At 43.1% G+C, this 17,641-nt stretch overlaps 1 protein-coding gene across 4 annotated transcripts in view; it reads right to left on the reverse strand.

Moving 5' to 3' along the window:
* Positions 1-17,641, reverse strand: part of MSRA (methionine sulfoxide reductase A) — a 419,965-nt gene that overhangs the window by 119,332 nt on the left and 282,992 nt on the right. For all 4 annotated transcript variants that reach the window (XM_075923252.1, XM_075923251.1, XM_075923250.1 and 1 more), the window contains one exon: positions 13,609-13,715. In XM_075923252.1, the coding sequence (XP_075779367.1) occupies positions 13,609-13,715 (107 nt within the window). The remainder of the gene's footprint in view (positions 1-13,608; positions 13,716-17,641) is intronic.

Below are 17,641 nucleotides of genomic sequence, written 5' to 3' on the forward strand. Positions count from 1 at the left end.
TTTTGTGGTGGTAACAAATTAAAGTGTTTCTGGGCATCATGTCCTTCCAAATTTTGGAACTAGGGAGATGCCACCCTTCCACACCTTGTTTTTATTCGTAGATTTAAAAAAGAAAGCAAGTTCTCCTGCTTTTTCAACTCTCAGTTTCTTTACTTGTAATAGTCATTCAGCTGAACTAGCTGAACAAATTGAAATGAAGAAAATATTCTCTCTGCACCTGCAGAAGATGTTCTCACTGCCAAAACTGGTTTAGCATTTCAGCAAACTGGTTCCAGGTGGTTGGCCTGTGACTTCCAACAGTTCAGTGATTTGACTTGCTTTAAAACTTGGCAGCAAATATTTACTGCTTACAATTGTTTTTATTAAATTTCAATGCCTGTAGTAGATTATAACCAGTATAGGCCTTAACACAGCTTGTCAGTTTCAAATTAAAGTTTCTAAACTTTTAAAAATAAACCTCTAATGTAATATTTTTTTAATTATCAATGTATTTGCTCGGAAGGTTGGACTCAGTGGAGGAAATAGAAAATCTTGGGGGGAAATGGGACAGAAAACAGGAAAACAAAATGAGAGGGAGATAAGAAGAGAGAGGAATTGATTTTCCATGTCTCTGCAATAGAAAGCAGTCATTGGAGATCAATCCTGACTCCTGCTTGATCTCATTGTTGTGTGTGACTTCAGGTATCAGTCAGCTGTTGGCTTGCACCTTACCATTTAGGTTGGCACCCCCCAAAAACACACCACAATAAATAGCTATAATTCTAGAGCTCCAGGGACTCTAGCTAGAAGGAGCTGCTGCAGAAGCAACCAAAGCCAAGACTTTTAGGCATTCAGAGAGCTTTCTTGTTTTGACTGTTTCTCTGCCCTATGCTGATTGGCTGTTTGTGCCAACCCTCTCTCTCCTCCTTCACGGTTCCTTCACCCCAGTTTCTCTCCACACCTGCACCTTTCACCCTCCTCTCCCCTATTCTGGCCCCTTTTCCCCACCCTTTTTCTTTCCATTTAGCTTGACCCCTCCTACTAATCTCTCCTCCTCCCCCCCACCACAATATCATGGTCTCATTCTTCACTCTGCTGGTGTGTAAATACCCTTTCACCCCACCGAGTTTGCCTTTTCAACTCAGAATGTAAGCTCTTAGGGCAGGGAGTGTCTCCAACTCCAGTAACCCTCATCCTTTCCAGACACCTGTACCTCTTTCAGAAGTCTGATTTGTCTCACATACCTCAAGTTTTACCTAACTGAAAGATCACTTGCTTACAAAATCAGACATAAAAATACAAATCGAGATGTAATAAAAACTAGTTTTAAGGCCATACGTTGGTGGAACCTTTACCTTCCTATATCTCAGTCCTGAACCATTTTCTCTCATCACTACCGGTTATATAATGCTGAACTTAAACACAGCTCATTGGCAGAAGGAATGGTGTCTACCTATAAAGCACCATGCTTTACTTATGGCACTCTCAAAAAAAGCATCAATGTAATTGTTGCATTTAATTTTATAGTATTTATAGGCTTCTGACAATTGTAAACTCTGCTGTCACAAATGCACATCCTAAAGTCATGAACTAGAAGCAACTCAGGATGGTCCACGTGACTGGCCAGGCACTACAGAATACATGCCTGAACTCATCTATTGACCAATCACACATGAGGGGCATCTAGCTTCTGTCAACGTTACTGCATGTCTTAATGCTCATAATTTCACTCTCTGGGTCAATCACGGAATTCTAAATTGAAGACTAACTTCATCATCATCTGCCTAAGAGGTATAAAAGCATGACATTTCTATGATCCAGTTGCAATGCATGGAAGTGAGGTCCAGTTCATGGAGGTTGGGTCCATCAATGCTTATTTGCTAGGCTGGGTAGGAATGGTGTCCCCTAGCCTCTGTTTGTCAGGGGCTGAAAATGGAGAGGGATCCCTTGAGGATTCCCTGTTCTGTTCACTCCTTCTGGGGCATCTGGCATTGGCCACTGTCAGCAGACAGGATTCTGGGCTGGATGGACCGTTGATCTGACCCACTATGGCCCTTCTTATGTTCTTAATCTTTTCACAAGTTGAAATGTGTAAACTGCAAGGGAGGAATGAAGTTCCATCAGAAACAAATACTCTCAGGATAAGCGTATTTGATATATACGTTCATCTGTAGAAGGCCTGGTTTCTAGCCATGGAATACTGCTCTGTTCAACTCTTAGCTTGATGCAGTGGCTGGGGACATGTTTGAAATGCAATAAAGTTAAAAGGCATCTTTGCCAACCTCAGTGACCTTCAAACGAAGCTGCTGATTGCCAAAAGAGAAGGAATGGTTTGATATTTTTCATACTCCCTAGTCCAAATGCATGATCAGCAATGAGATATAAAAGTGATGAGATATTCAGAAAAACCAAAGGGCTAAGTACGGGTCTGGCCCTTAGGTAGATGCACGGTGTGTATGCAGGGTGGAAAGGGCCAAACAGCCTGACAGCAAGGGACATCCGCAATCAGTGGAACAGAATCAGTATGCAATGCGTGCTGTTTCCAATCAAGAGATGTGGCAACTCTACCTGGGTTCCAGGGAGCTCTAAGCGACATTTTGAAATGCCTTCCAATGCACTTTCTGGGATGGTACGCCTCCTCATGGCCCTCAGTGCCTATAAGTTACCACTGTCCCTGCTGTTCCAGAGTAAAATCATCTTGATAGTAAAAAGAAAATGTCTTTTCCTCCACGTGTGAGTTCCCACAGTGTAGTAATGTAGGGAAGCTTATTAAGAAATGTAAATCAGATGAATGACTATATGAGCAAAAGCTTCAGGGGATAGCTGAGTTAGTCTGTTACAGAAAAAAAACAACAAATGGTCTGGTAGCACTTTATAGACTAACAAAACATGTCGATGGTGGTATGAGCTTTCGTGGGCACAGCCCACTTCTTCCGGTCATCTGAAGAAGTGGGCTGTGCCCACGAAAGCTCATGTTACCATCGACATGTTTTATTAGTCTATAAAGTGCTACCAGACCATTTGTTGTTGTTTTTTATATGAGGAAAGATACATGCAATGCTCACATGGCTGCTGGCATGATGTCAGACATGACAAAATGCCAAAAGAATCAGTGAATAAGTATAAACATCTCCCAAGGAAGCCTGGAAGTTGTCAAATTCTTCTGCGTAGGATCTCAACATAAATGCAACCAACAAAGCACAAGTGTGATGTTATCCAGCCTGGATTACTCATGTTATGCAAGTTTTTATCTTTTTACTTATGAAGTCAATTCCAGCAGACTCACACAAATGGATCATGATATACTAAGTTCATCCAATTCAAGGTTTTATCCTGCTACCAGAGTCATCCAGAAATGCAGCTGAGTGTGCTATGCCATTTGCAAGTTATCGCTCTGCTGTATGGTGAACAGATATTCTGGAAGTGACGATGAAGCTGAGTTTTCTGCTGGCCACGGTAATATGAGGAGAATTGATGATTTTTCACTGTAAGACCTGTCATCTCAGGTACCGGGGAATGTGTAAACATAGGCACAAAGGGGACGTTGATACCGTAGATAAATGACAAAATTAAAACAAAAAAAGGCTGCATTTCGGGGATCAAGTTCACTCATTTGGACAAAACTATTTTCAGAAGTTGAGTGATCATCACTGTTCCCTTCGGTATTGATTCAAAGATGTGACACACATTTTCACTTGAAGTTCTAAGACTGACACCTTCTGAAGAGGAGTTATCAGATGCTTTTCATAAGAACATAAGAACGGCCATACTAGGACAAGCCAAAGGTCCATCTAGCCCAGTGTTCTGTCTGCCCGCAGTGGATAAAGCCAGGTGCCCCAGAGGGAATGAACAGAACAGGGAATCATCAAGTGATCCCTCTTCTGTCACCTATTCTCAGCTTCTGGCAAACAGGGGCTAGGGACACCATTCCTACCCATTCTAGCTAATAGCCATTGATGAACCTAACCCTCCATGAATCTATCTATCTTTTTTGAACCCTGTTAAAGTTCTAGCCTTCACCACATCCTCTGGCAAGGAGTTCCACAGGTTGACTGTGCGCTGTGTGAAGAAAAACTTCCTTTTGTTTGTTTTAAACCTGCTGCCTATTAATTTTATTTGGTGACCCATAGCTTTTATATTGTGGGATTAAGTAAATAACTTTTCCTTATTCACTTTTTCCATACCAGTCATGATTTTATAGACCTCTATCATATCCCCCCTTAGTCTCCTCTTTCCTAAGCCAAAAAGTCCAAGTCTTTTTAATCTCTCTTCATATGGGACCCGTTCCAAACCCCTAATCATTTTTGTTGCCCTTTCCTGTACCTTTTCCAATGCTAATATATCTTTTTTCCCCCCGAACCACTGAAATTCAGAAGCCTTATTAAAATCAATCTTCTACATCAGAAGAAACCTGCAATCAGCTATCTTCTCCTATCCAAGACCAATGTGAACATACTTCTCCCAGTCACCATACACGATTTAAATCTTTAGAAGATTGTCCATGTGAACTTATACTAATAAATAAGCTCCTTGCAGCTGTCAATGATTTATCACAAATAACTGCTGAGTATAAGAAGTGTAAAACCAACAGGTGTAAATTCTTCCAAAAGAAACAGGAAGACAACAACCAATGTCACTCAAGAGTCAGTTGCTCTAGTAGACAAGTCGTGATACCGAACAACAGGGCATCTGCTGGAAGTGGTTGATGGATGCCCTTCTCTCCTGAATATGGCAGAATGTAATAAAACATAAAATTCATCTCTGGGGTATTTCTATTCATTCTTATGGAAATACACCAGGGATGAATTTGGTCCAGTTTATTCCTTTTGCTGTTCAATTTGGTGAGAAATTTGAGACAGTTCATTAAAGGCTTGGTCTTCAGCCGTAGTCATCTGTCAAAATACTCCAAAACACTAGACATTTGATGAAATGCCAAGTGACATAATAATTTGACCAGTGAAAGTTTCAATCATTTACTTGGACGACTGGTTTGATGATATCTTAAAATCAAATTTTATCCTAGTCTTCTTTCTTTCATGTAATCAAAGCTATTGTGATGAGGGACTGGATACAATGCCATTTTAATCCACCCTCCGACTAAGGTAGGATGTTTCTCTTCAGTATATCTTCTTGAATACTTTGCATGTCTATCGTAGTTTTCCTGCTCTCCCAGCAATGACATTTCCACCCGTTCCCTCGAGAGACTGCTCTACAGACTAATAGTTCTGGCCATTAGGAAGGCTTTTTCCTGATCTTCACTCTAAATGTTCCTTTGTATAACTTAATTCCATTACTCCTAGGGTGTGCCTAGACTACATGGCTCCATTGATGGAGCCATATAAATTAGTTTATTCGGCATAGTCAAAGAAGCGGGGATTTAAATAATAATTCGTTTCACAAGGCATACCCGAGCAGTCGACAAAGGCTTCCTTTGTCGACCGCGCCGCATCTAGACTGCCGCGCTGTGCCGGATCAGCTGATCATTGGCACAGTGCGGCAGCCATGTTTACTTTAATGAAGCGGGGATTATTTAAATCTCCGCTTCTTTGACTAAGCCGAATAAACTCATTTACATGGCTCCGTCGATGGAGCCATGTAATCTAGACACACCCCTAGTTATACTGTTGTTTGCTTTTATGTTCTCAAATCAACTTATTGGCTACCTTAGATTTCAGTGTGGCACTGGGCCGGCATTGCATTCCAACAAAGCCAGAGCAGTTTACAGGATCGGGAAAGACAAGGATTTCTTATTGCTGTATTTTACCTGTTGGTCATTGTGAAGAAACGGAGAGATGGCTGCTAGGCACAGCAGGGGTTAAAGGAAACCTCTGGGTTCGGCTAGCCCCACCCCCTTATGCCTGCAGCCAATGCCAGGCCTGGAGGAGGGAGCCAAGAAGGGAGCTTGGCTCAACATCAGGGGCTGACTGGTGAAGAGGCAGGAGCTATCTGTGTGCCTGCCTGAAGGCACAGGCACAACCTGTCTGCCAACACAACCACTGGAAGCAAGTCTTCCCCTGACAAGGGGAGCCCGCAGACAAGCCCCAACTGTGGGGAAACTGAACAAAGAGGTCCATGCCCCAAACTAAAAGGACTTGCATAGGGAGCAGCTTGGGGCAACGGGTCCTGAGCCTCCCTCTCATGGTTGGGAGCAAGACCCATCTTCCTTATTTACGGGTTTGAATGACCCAGGACTCTAGGCCAGGACCCGAGGGGAAAAAAGGGGTCAGGTCCCCCTACAGCACCTAACCAATGATCTAACCACTAGTCTGCCTGGCCACTGAAGACCCTATTACAGACAGGGAAAAGCAAGATGCTTCTGTGCTTGATCAAGAATTTCTTGTCTCATTGATAAAAACAATTTATTACTTCTCTGTGTGGCTTGGCTGAGGCCTGGATATTTTATTTAAACACATTTTTTTTCTTCACCTTCTCCTTATCTTAGAGCTTTCAGTCATCTCTCCAGATTGGTAACCATGGGGGGAAAAATACTGGAAGGCTTTGTCTACGCTGCCGGCTTTGCCGAAAGAGCCTATGCATATAAAGCGCAGTTTAGCATTTTGACGCACTTCAATTGCGTAATTTATTCAAGCCATTTTTGCGCCAAAACAAGCAGCGTGGCATAAGGATCATGTGCAAAACAGGGTTTTTGCGCCAAAAAAAGTCCACGCTGCTCATTTTTGCACAAAACCCCCTTGCACAAAAACAGCTTGAATAAATTATGCAAATGATGTGCAGCAAAATGCTAATCCTAAATTAAATTAAAGGAGATTACCTATCTCCTAGAACTGGAAGAGACCTTGAAAGGTCATTGAGTCCAGTCCCCTGCCTTCACAGCAGGAAAAAGTACTATCCCTGACAAATTTTTTCCTCAAATCCCTAAAGAGCCTCCACAAGGATTGAACTCACAACCCTGGGTTTAGCAGGCCAATACTCAAACCACTGAGCTAGGCCCCCTCTCCCATGCTTCATTTGCATAGGCTCTGTGGGCAAAGCCGGCAGTGCGGACATAGCCTAACTGTCTCTCCAAGGGTATGTCTACACTACCCCCCTAGTTTGAACTAGGGGGGGTAATGTAGTCATATGGAGTTGCAAATGAAGCCCGGGACGGGGTCCGACCTAGCCGGCATTTAAAAATGGCGCTGGCCGGCTTTATGCAAATGAAGCCCGGGAAATTCAAATCCTGGGCTTCATTTGCAACTCCGTATGACTACATTACCCCCCCTAGTTCGAACTAGGGAGGTAGTGTAGACATATCCCAAGACTTCTGCATTGGGCAGCATTTCTCTATATGGAGCCTCTTACGAAGTTAGCAAATCAGCTAAACATTCTTCATACGCAGAACAGGGGGCAGGAGCTTATTTTCCTCCCACCACGGCCGACATCTGTATGTCAAAGACAAACGTTTGAGACTCCAAAGCTTACAATTTAGCCTCAATTATTAGAGATGGCTCAGACATTTAAATGCATTTAGAATTCCTACCACAGTCCAAACGTGCAGGAGAAGCCCTTACATTGGTTTGCATCTGGATTTTTGTTTTGTCAGGAATTTGCTTTTATAGGAAAGCCTGTGTCGTGCTCCATGTGTCTGCACCCTGGCAACACTGTCAATCTTTGCCCTCTAAAGAAGTCCCCGAAACCTGCTTCAGTTGAGGAACTATTACATGACATATACTTCTTTGAAGTAACCCAAGCATGCCTTACCCTGTCCCTATTTCAGTCTACTGTGGTGGACTCCTGGAAGCTCACAAATCTGATGTGTGCAGCTTGGCTGAACCTAGCAAGACTGTCATTTTGAAAAAAAAAAAATAGAGCTCTTTGTGCCCCCAGATCTGCATCTGGATTATTGGCTAGATAATTCATTTGACAACCAAACCCAAACTTGAAACGGTCTTGAAAATTAAATAACCCCCGGTTCAACTGTATTAAAAACAATGCAAACACCCAGCTTCAGACAACACGGATTGACGAGCTAAATCACAGCTCGTTCATCAAGCTCTGGCCCCCGTTTTCTGGTTTTATAATTACACTTACACCTTTGTTACAACTCACCGACAGTGGAACTGTACATAATACATATTACCCTTCACTGACTCCCACTGTATGCACTCAATTTCATAAACACTCAAGGATGCTTGGCCCCAATACATATTCATTCCTGGTTTCTGTATTGCCATTTCTCAGCCACCAACATCTGCAACAAGTTCCACAGCTGAAAACAGATGTGGATAATGGAGATGCAGAGATTCAGTGTGCTACCCCACTCTTGCTCCCTGGGCTAATAGGAGGAAGGGATGTTAAATTTAGCTTAATCAGCTAATCGACTAGTCGATGGAATGTCCATGGATTAGCCAATAAGTGAGGGAACCATAACGGGGTTAGCTCCTGGCCCTGGGAGCTACACCCACAGTGCACCAGCTTTTTAAATGTATTAAGAGCCGGCTCTTAAGATCAGCCACCTCCCACTACACATTTTGCATAGCTGGATGGCATACTTTAAACTAACCTCACTGGTCTAGTATAGACCAGGATTAAGATAGCAATATGATGTATACATTTACTGTTTCATAGGTATAAGAATGGTCATTCACAGCTGTTGCAATCCTTCTTGAACAGTAGCCTGTCTTTAATGCCTCCATCAGCAGCTTCAGAGAAATGTAAGAAAACTCATAGTGAGTTGGTGGGGGACATCCCATATATAAAGGAAGTTTCTTACTAACTCCCATCAGTTAACAATTGCCTTACTCCAGAAGCAGGAGGATTTCTTTCATCAATAAAACCAAAAAAATGTCCTTCAGTGTAAGAAGATAACACATATCAGAGAGCATAATGTATACTTGATCCTACACCAGCCTAGCGGGCTGGACTAGAATCAGTGTTTCTCAACCTTTTTTTGCTCATGGCCCCCTTCTGAGCCTCGTATACCTCTGTGGCCCCCCTCATAGCCGCTGTTAGTTGGAAAAAAAGGTACATAATTTACCTAATGTTCTGTTTTTTCCATGTGGCCCCCTAGAGGTAGGGCGTGGCCCCTGGGGTGCCATATGGCCCACGGTTGAGAACCACTGGACTAGATGACCTTCCAAAGTCCCATTCAGTCCTACATTTCTACAATTCTATGGCTCCCTGAAACTATCCACTATTAATTCTTTTCAAGGTTCTCAGCTGAAAATAAAAAAGTCAGCTAATTGGCCTGAGTTCATGTTCCATTATGCTGTAAGATAACAAACAAGACAACTTCAGTTACGGTGCCGGCAAATCACCGATACCACTCACACAAACATTGATAGCACAATACATGTAGCATAGTGGAGGATGCGGTGTGCATCAGTGCATATCTTGGAAAGCCAAGTAGCATGCTACACCTTTCTCTGAATTGATAAGGCTAATGGAGATGCATCTAACATATGCAAAAGAAGCTCATACATTGTTGTTAGTGGCACGTAAATGAATATAGAAGTTTACTGTATATATTTACCTCAAAATTAAGGCAATGCAAATCAAAGGGAAAAATGGCTCCTACAAATACCGGTATGGGTCAGTGCTCTCTGAACACAAGAGGTGTACCATAACTACAGAGCTATTGTAGATGACATGACAATTGCTCTGGTAACTACAGTACATGTGTGTTGAGTAGCTGAGTAACTGACTGAACAGTCACCTTTTTTTCAAGTCACTTTCCCAGTGCAGAAACAAACTATCCATGATATCAGTTATATATTTCTGCCTAATTATATTAATATACTAATTAGATGCACTTTCCATCTAAAGCGATAGACTTCAAACAAGCAGGATTTTTATAAATTGTGCCATTAGGCAATTCTGCAAGTGGGATGGCAATCCACAGAGCATTATGTTGCATTGGTTTGTGTTGAGATTTTTCTTTCAGGTTAGTATCCACTTGGTGACACTCACAGCTTTGGGACAGCAAACACAAAGCTGGAAGTCTCCTATTGTGATATGGCTCAACTGCTGTTAGCAGAAGAGGAAAGCAAGCAAGCTACAAAAGGCACAGGTCCAAAGTAACAATAAAAAGTAGCATGCAGGTATGTATGAAGAATGAAGCTTCAGTAGCCACTGTACACACAGAGAGAGAAAAACATAGGAAGCTTCATATCTATACTTCTGTGGGTGCCACTACTACAAAAATATGTAGGCAGTTGCACACAGTTTGCATGCACAGTTCCTAAGATGCTAGTAGACTTTTGGAAATTGGTCATTTGCATTTTCAAAACAGTGATTTGCATACCAGACCGTGGCAACTGCATATTGACAGTAGTCTACTGTATGCATAATTTTGTGCATAAAATTAGTGTTTGCGCAGTTATAAAAATCAGAGCCACTACACATAGCTCAAGCGCTACGGTCTCCCATTTAGACTGGCATATATTTCTGGTTTGTTTTTTATTCCTTAATAGTTCAGCTCCCTACTGATTTAATCTCACTATTATTATATACGCTACATTTTAGAAATGTGCATTTGTCTGTCTGTGAGTCTGTTTGTACAAGAATTTCTTCTAAAAGGTCAGAGCTACGACCACCAAATTTGGTATGCAGTTTCCTCTTATCATAATTGAAAGCAAGGTCAGGGTTTGGTTCTGTCAGGGCAATGGGATGTGCCTGGAATGCGACTGTTTCTCATCAAAGGGAAAGGAAGAGGTGTGATAGCAGGGACAGTTATACTCACAAATGACCACAGGGAGGCAGAAAGCACCCCAGCCCTGAGGAGCAGCTGCTAACTATGCTGCGTGACCCCCGCCACTCCAGCCTGACCCAGGGGAGGAGCCATTGACTGTGCCACACAGCCCCCATCACCCTAAGCTGACTCTGGGGAGAAGCTGCTGTTATGGTTTTAAGAAGTGCATGGGATGTTTTTAGGGGAAAAGGCAATACACCCCGTTTATTAAGAATAAAATAGTAAAGTAGCTTGCATATGCTCACATAGACACACACACACACTTGTTGATGTTATAGTTAACAGACTAGGGTCTGGATTGCTCTGGTAGCCAGAAAGATTGATCACGAGTAGGGAAGAGCATGGCTCTATTGTTCCAGACTGATGCTCCAGGATCTCGGCAAGATGTGCCCTTAAATAACCTTTTCCTTCAGATTAATGGCTGCATATTTAATCCATCACTTTCCTTCATTACAACTGAGCTTCCCTGAGAGAACAAAATATGTTCTTCCTCGCACACGGTGTCTAATTCCCCAAGAAGGGGGGCGTGCACTAAAGAAATCCTTTGTTCCAAAGGGATTTTTCAGCACTCATATTTGTTTCCCTTTTTGGTGAAGGCATGTGTCAAAATGTGGAGCGTGGGGAAGAGGAGGGTGCAGACTCCACCGGCCAACTTCTCCCCAGGGCCGGCTGCACAGCTTCTCCTTGGGGCTAGCCTGAGGCGAGCAGGGATTGTGCAGCTCAGCTGGTGGATGCTCACCAAGGCAAGCCAGGGTGGCGTGGGCCGTGCTGCTGGCCAGTGGCTGTTACCCAGGGCTAAGGTGCTTGCTGGTCCCCCTGTGGTCATTCGTGAGTATAACTGTCCCTGCTATCACTCCCCTTCCTTTCCATTTGATGGGAAACAATCGTATTCCACACACATTCCATTGTCCTGATACAGGCTAACCCTGATCTTGGTTTAAGTTAGGATAAGAGGAAGCTGCCTACCAAATTTGGTGGTCCTAGCTCTTATTGTTTAGGAGCTGTTCTTGAACAAATGGACAGACAGACAGATGGGCACAGAGACAGACAGATGCACAAACTTTCTTAGATATCTGGCTGATCTGCACCATGGCACTAAGTCATATTATCTGTAATTGTCCATTATAGGACATTTTACGCCCTCTTCTGTGACCTTTGGTACTGGCCACCACCAAAGACCAGATATTGCACTGGCAAGACCTCTATGCTGATTTGGTAGCAATTTCTGCATTTCTACATCACTAGAAGCTGGATGCTCTGGACAGAGATGTTGAGTGATGTTCTCTAGGCTGTCACAGTGGAGAAATACTGGAGGGAGGAAAACTGGAGAGAGAACCCTAAAACATTATCATCATTCTACAGTGATACTTTGTACCATCAACTGCAACAGTTGGATTGTGAACTTAGCTTCCATAGCAGGACACAAGTTAGGACAACTGTTCCCCATAAAATATACACAGTCATCAACATTTCAAAAAAATCTGGATCTTGAAAGTAAAACATTGTCAGACTCTTCACATCCAAAGCTGTAATGCTATTTAGAACCTTTGATGTGGCAACAGTAAAAAAAAATGGAGCATTAGTTCATGACTGACATGATGAAAGTTTACAAATTAAAAATTGAATAGTTGGACAATGCACATGTCAATAACCTGGCAGGATCTCGCAACATGGATGTAGACACTTAGGGTACGTCTACACTACATGCCTCTGTCGGCAGAGGCATGTAGATTTGTTTATTCAGCAAAGGTAAATGAAGCCGCGATTTAAATGATCGCGGCTTCATTTACATTTACATGGCTGCCGCGCTGAGCCGACAAAGAGCTGATCAGCTGTTTGTCGGCTCGCCGCTAGTCTGGACGTTCCCCCTGTCGACATCAAAGCCCTTTGTCGGCAGCCCCGGTAAACCTCATTCCACGAGGAATAACGGGGCTGCCGACAAAGGGCTTTGATGTCGACAGGAGGAACGTCCAGACTAGCGGCGAGCCGACAAACAGCTGATCAGCTGTTTGTTGGCTCAGCGCGGCAGCCATGTAAATGTAAATGAAGCCGCGATCATTTAAACTGCGGCTTCATTTACCTTTGCCTACAACCCTAATCTACATGCCTCTGCCGACAGAGGCATGTAGTCTAGACACAGCCTTACATTAAAATGAAGCTGGAGAATTAGCTTACATTCTCCAGGAGTGTCCCTTTAATCATTTTATGATTGTGCAAAGCAGTTTCTTCTAAGTTATAATAAATATTTTGTCCATCTGAGTCCTACAGGATCGCTTATGATAGACAGAACCAGAACCCAGTGAAATTACTTCACACGTGAGTGTTCACTGGAGCTATTGAAGGTGAAAGAGTCTGTCGTTTTCTCTTGCCCCCTACCTCTCACATTAAACAAATCTTACGTTGTTTAATGTCAACACAGCAGATTTCCCTAAATCATACAATAGACTGTAAATCTCCCTCAAATCACACTAAGCAGGTATCGATTGGACTGCTGAGTACACTACAGATACATTTCAAAGACTTGAAACACGTGATTAGAGATGATCCTGAGTAGCATCGTTTTAATCTGAATCCAAATTTCTCCGAATTCCATGAGTGCTTGAATATGAGGGTTGCTTTGAACCTTTATAGGAACAGAGACCAGGTGCAAAGTTGAGATTTGGACAGTCCTAAGGTCCCTGCGTTTTGTTTCGGCACACCACATAGTCTGAATTTTAAAACTAAAACACTAGTATTTTCTACCAGAACAAGTAGCTAAAGCATTCAGCACAAAGTCATCCAGATGATTCACAAAAACGTTTATAACAATTCAAATAAACACAAGGAAAGGAACAAGAGGCAGCAAACGCCCAGAACATGAGCCAACTGTCTGTGCTCATTCCCAGTTTCGCTCCACTTTGATCACCCACCGGTCAATATCACATCCAAGCCAATATTACCTTTTGATAATCCTCTTTAGATTTCAGAGCAGCTTCCATCTGTTCCTGAGAGAACGTGTAGATGGCCGAGCGATATTGGGTGCCAAAGTCATTACCTTGCCGCATTCCTGGGAAGAGAGGAAGCCCAAGGAGCCATTAGGAGCATAGAATCGTAGAACTGGAAGGAACCTCTAGAGATCATCAAGACCCATCTCCTGCACCCATGGCAGGACCAAGCACTATCTGTACCACAGCCAGCTTCTTATCTACTAGGATTTCTGTGTAAAGATTCAATAGACATAATTTTAACAGATTCCGCGCATCTGGACTAGCAGGTCTCTATTTCTCCACAGTCTTTTGTATTTTTAGTTAGTCCATTCTTCTCCTGCTTAAACAGACATGAAGTGAGTCTATTTTGATATCTCCTATTAAATGGGATGTAAATTACATGTAAGCATATTATGTTTGGTAAACCACATAAGCAATCAAATACAGATGTAGAGCCTTAAAAACAGCATTGAGCAGGAGACATATTATGTGCTTGGTTCATTTTACTGTAATGAAGCTATGCCTAAAATACTTTATTTTGCATTATGCAAACACACAAATCTTTTTGGTTTTGCCAAGTGCTTTAAAATTTCCCTGAAATGAAGGATTATATGTTGCTGAAAAAAAGGTTACAATGCACTAGAAGAGGCCGGAAACCCGACTCTGTAATAGGGATGTTAGAGGTTTAATTTAATAATTGTGTAACTGCACCAAATCTTATCCGTTACACAATTATTCAATGGTCCCCGGGGGCGAGTTAGTGCACTCCCGTCCCCAGTCCCGGGGAGCCCCGGGCTGCCCCACGCTGCTGCCTCTGTAGCATGGAGCTCCTGGACAGAGGCTAGCTGGCATCCCTCCTGCCCCTCCCCCCTGCACTGCATCCTCTGATACAGAAGCAGCAGAGGGGGTGGGGGAGTGTGTGTAGTGATTTGGATTAACCGATAAGACCAGGCTTATCAGTTAATCATGTAAACGACACTACGCTAACATCCCTACCCTGTAAACTGTTCAAAAATGTTGATCATCCTCTAAAAAACTGTGAAGTGTACTTTGAGGAGTGACAGGTATACCTGGCTCATTACCTCACCTGGATGTAAAGGAGATAGGAGTGATCTCGTAAAAGAAGAAACATCCAGGATGTGGGCTAGGATGTGGGGACCCAGGCCTGGTGGGAAGGCTTGGCTGGGTTTTGTTCTGTTTGAAATTGAATTCCTCTTGGGAACAAAACCAACCACTCAGCATCCTGTCACTCAACTCGCCAACGGTATATGTTAATTGGGACCTGACTGACACACAGGAAGTTGACAGAGCGTGCCAATTAACTGAGTAGAGATATGGCCAAGGGGTAAATTGGGTGGAAGTAACCCCTCAGCAGCCATGACTATATAAGCAGACAGGAAGGAAGTGCAAGGAAGGAGACGTGGGAGCCTGAAGGGAAAAAGGAGTAGTAGGACTGGCTAGTGTACTCTTCTCCCAAAGCAAGCGGGGACGCTGGCTACCAACTGTAAATAGGATGTAACTAACACCCTAGGTAGTTGCCTGCTGAAGGGATATAATAAAGCACAGTGATGTTTAAGGAGACCAGGAGTTGTGGTGATCAGTTAGGGTATGTCTACACAGAAGGGCTAAAGCCAAAATAGGCTACGCAACTTGAGCTGTGTCAATTGCGTGGTTGAAGTCAAAATAGCTTATATCGGCTTTTGGCGCTGTCTACACAGCAGAAAGTCCGAGAAAGAGCACTCTTCCTCTGACTTCCCTCACTCCTTGTAAAATGAGGGTTACAGGAGTCAGAGTAGGAAGTCCTCCAGCTCAATGTTATTTTGACAACTGCTTGTAGTGTAGACACGGACTATGTTATTTTGGAATAATGTCAGTTATTCCGAAATAGCGCTGCTGTGTAGATGTACCTTTACTGAGGCTAGAAAGTCCTCCTGTTGAGATTTGTATTTGGACAAGTTAGGAAGGACACAGACACCAAGGTATTGGAGAAATCTCTACTGGAAAAGTAGTTTTGAAACATACATGCATTCATTTTTATGAAGAATATACACGAAGTAAAGTACACAATTCTAAGACCCACAATATCTTACTGCCCCTGTATAAAACTATGGTATGCCCACATCTTGAATACTGTGTACGGATGTGGTCTCCTCACCTCAAAAAAGATATTTTGGCCTTGGAAAGGGTTCAGAAAAGGGCAACTAAAATGATTAGGGGTTTGGAACGGGTCCCATAGGAGGTGAGGTTAAAGAGACTGGGACTTTTCAGTTTAGAAAAGAGGAGACTGAGGGGGGATATGATAGAGGTCTATAAAATCATGAGTGGTGTAGAGAGGGCCGATAAAGAAAAGTTATTTATTAGTTCCCTAAATAGAAGAACTAGAGGACACCAAATGAAATTAATGGGTAGCAGGTTTAAAACTAATAAAAGAAAGTTCTTCTTCACACAGCGCATAGTCAACCTGTGGAACTCCTTGCCAGAGGAGGCTGTGAAGGCTAGGACTATAATAGAGTTTAAAGAGAAGCTAGATAATTTCATGGAGGTTAGGTCCATAAAAGGCTATTAGCCAGGGGATAAAATGGTGTCCTTGGCCTCTGTCTGTCAGAGGCTGGAGAGGGATGGCAGGAGACAAATCGCTTGATCATTGTCTTCGGTCCACCCTCTCTGGGGTACCTGGTGCTGGCCACTGTCGGTAGACAGGATACTGGGCTAGATGGACCTTTGGTCTGACCCAGTACGGCCGTTCTTATGTATGTTCTAATATAAGACCAAATCCCAGTGGCAGACAGTGCTTCAAGGATTTGGCTTTCAAATGCTTGCATACACAAATCCTACATACATGTTTGCAGGCTCAAGGTTTGCGTCTATCTACTAGGCTCAAAAATAATGGGCTGAATCCTGTTATCCTTTCATAGAGGCCTAGAACTCAAAGGGACCCTCCTGAACTCAAGGCAGGACTATGCATTGTCTAGCCTAGGGCTACTCAATATGCAGCCCACAGGCCGCATATGGCCTGTGGCCCATTTGTTTGCAGCCTGCGGTGTGGTTTGAGTTAATGCGGGGCTCAACACGCAGCCCACAGGTGGGAGCCAAAACAAAAAAGTAGTTGATATGATGGTTTTCGGTTGATATGCGTTTTAGTAGTTAAATTCCTAGACTGTCATTGCTCATTAAAAGTGCTTATGGGTAGAAATCGGGTCACTATTGCATTTTATTAATATCAGCAGAACTGACTTAAATGGGGCCTGTGTGTTGTGCAGTCTTGCCGTAATGTTTGCATTCATACCTATCAGTGTGAAAGAAGCTATTTGCATATATTTGCATATATAGTTGCATGTACATGAAACCACACTTAAGTTGTGGCCCTCAGCATTGTGGCCCCCGGGGCTTCCAAAATTGAGTAGCCCTAATCCAGCCCCTTCCTGACAGATGTTTGTCTAATCTGCTCTTCAACATCTCCAATGATGGGGATTCCATAACCTGCCTAGGTAATTTATTGCAGTGCTTAACCACCCTGGCAGGAAGCTTTTTCCTAATGTCCAACCTAAACCTCCCTTCCTGCAATTTTTGCCCATTGCTTCTAGTAGGTTCCTCAGAGGTTAAGGAGACTACTTTTTCTCCTTCTCTGAAACTTTTTATGTACTTGAAAATGGCTACGTCCCTTCTCAATCTTCTCTTCGCCAGACTAAACAAACCCAATCTTCCCTCACAGTCTTGTTTCCTAGACCGTTAACAATTGTGTTGCTCTTCTCTGGACTTTTTCTAATGTGTCCACATCTTTCCTGAAATGTGGTGCCCAGAACTGGACACAATCCTCCAGCTGAGACCTGAACAGCACAGAGCAGAGCAGACGAATGACTTCTTGTGTCTGGCTCACAACACTCCTGCTAATCCATCTCAGAATGCTTATGCTTTTTATTTTCGCAACAGTGTCACCTTGTTGGTCCACTCTGACCCCTAGATCCATTTCCTTCCTAGACAGTCGCTTCCCATTCTGTATCTGTGC

Source organism: Pelodiscus sinensis, chromosome 3, assembly GCF_049634645.1.
Source record: "Pelodiscus sinensis isolate JC-2024 chromosome 3, ASM4963464v1, whole genome shotgun sequence".
In the NCBI taxonomy this organism is placed as follows: domain Eukaryota; kingdom Metazoa; phylum Chordata; order Testudines; family Trionychidae; genus Pelodiscus; species Pelodiscus sinensis.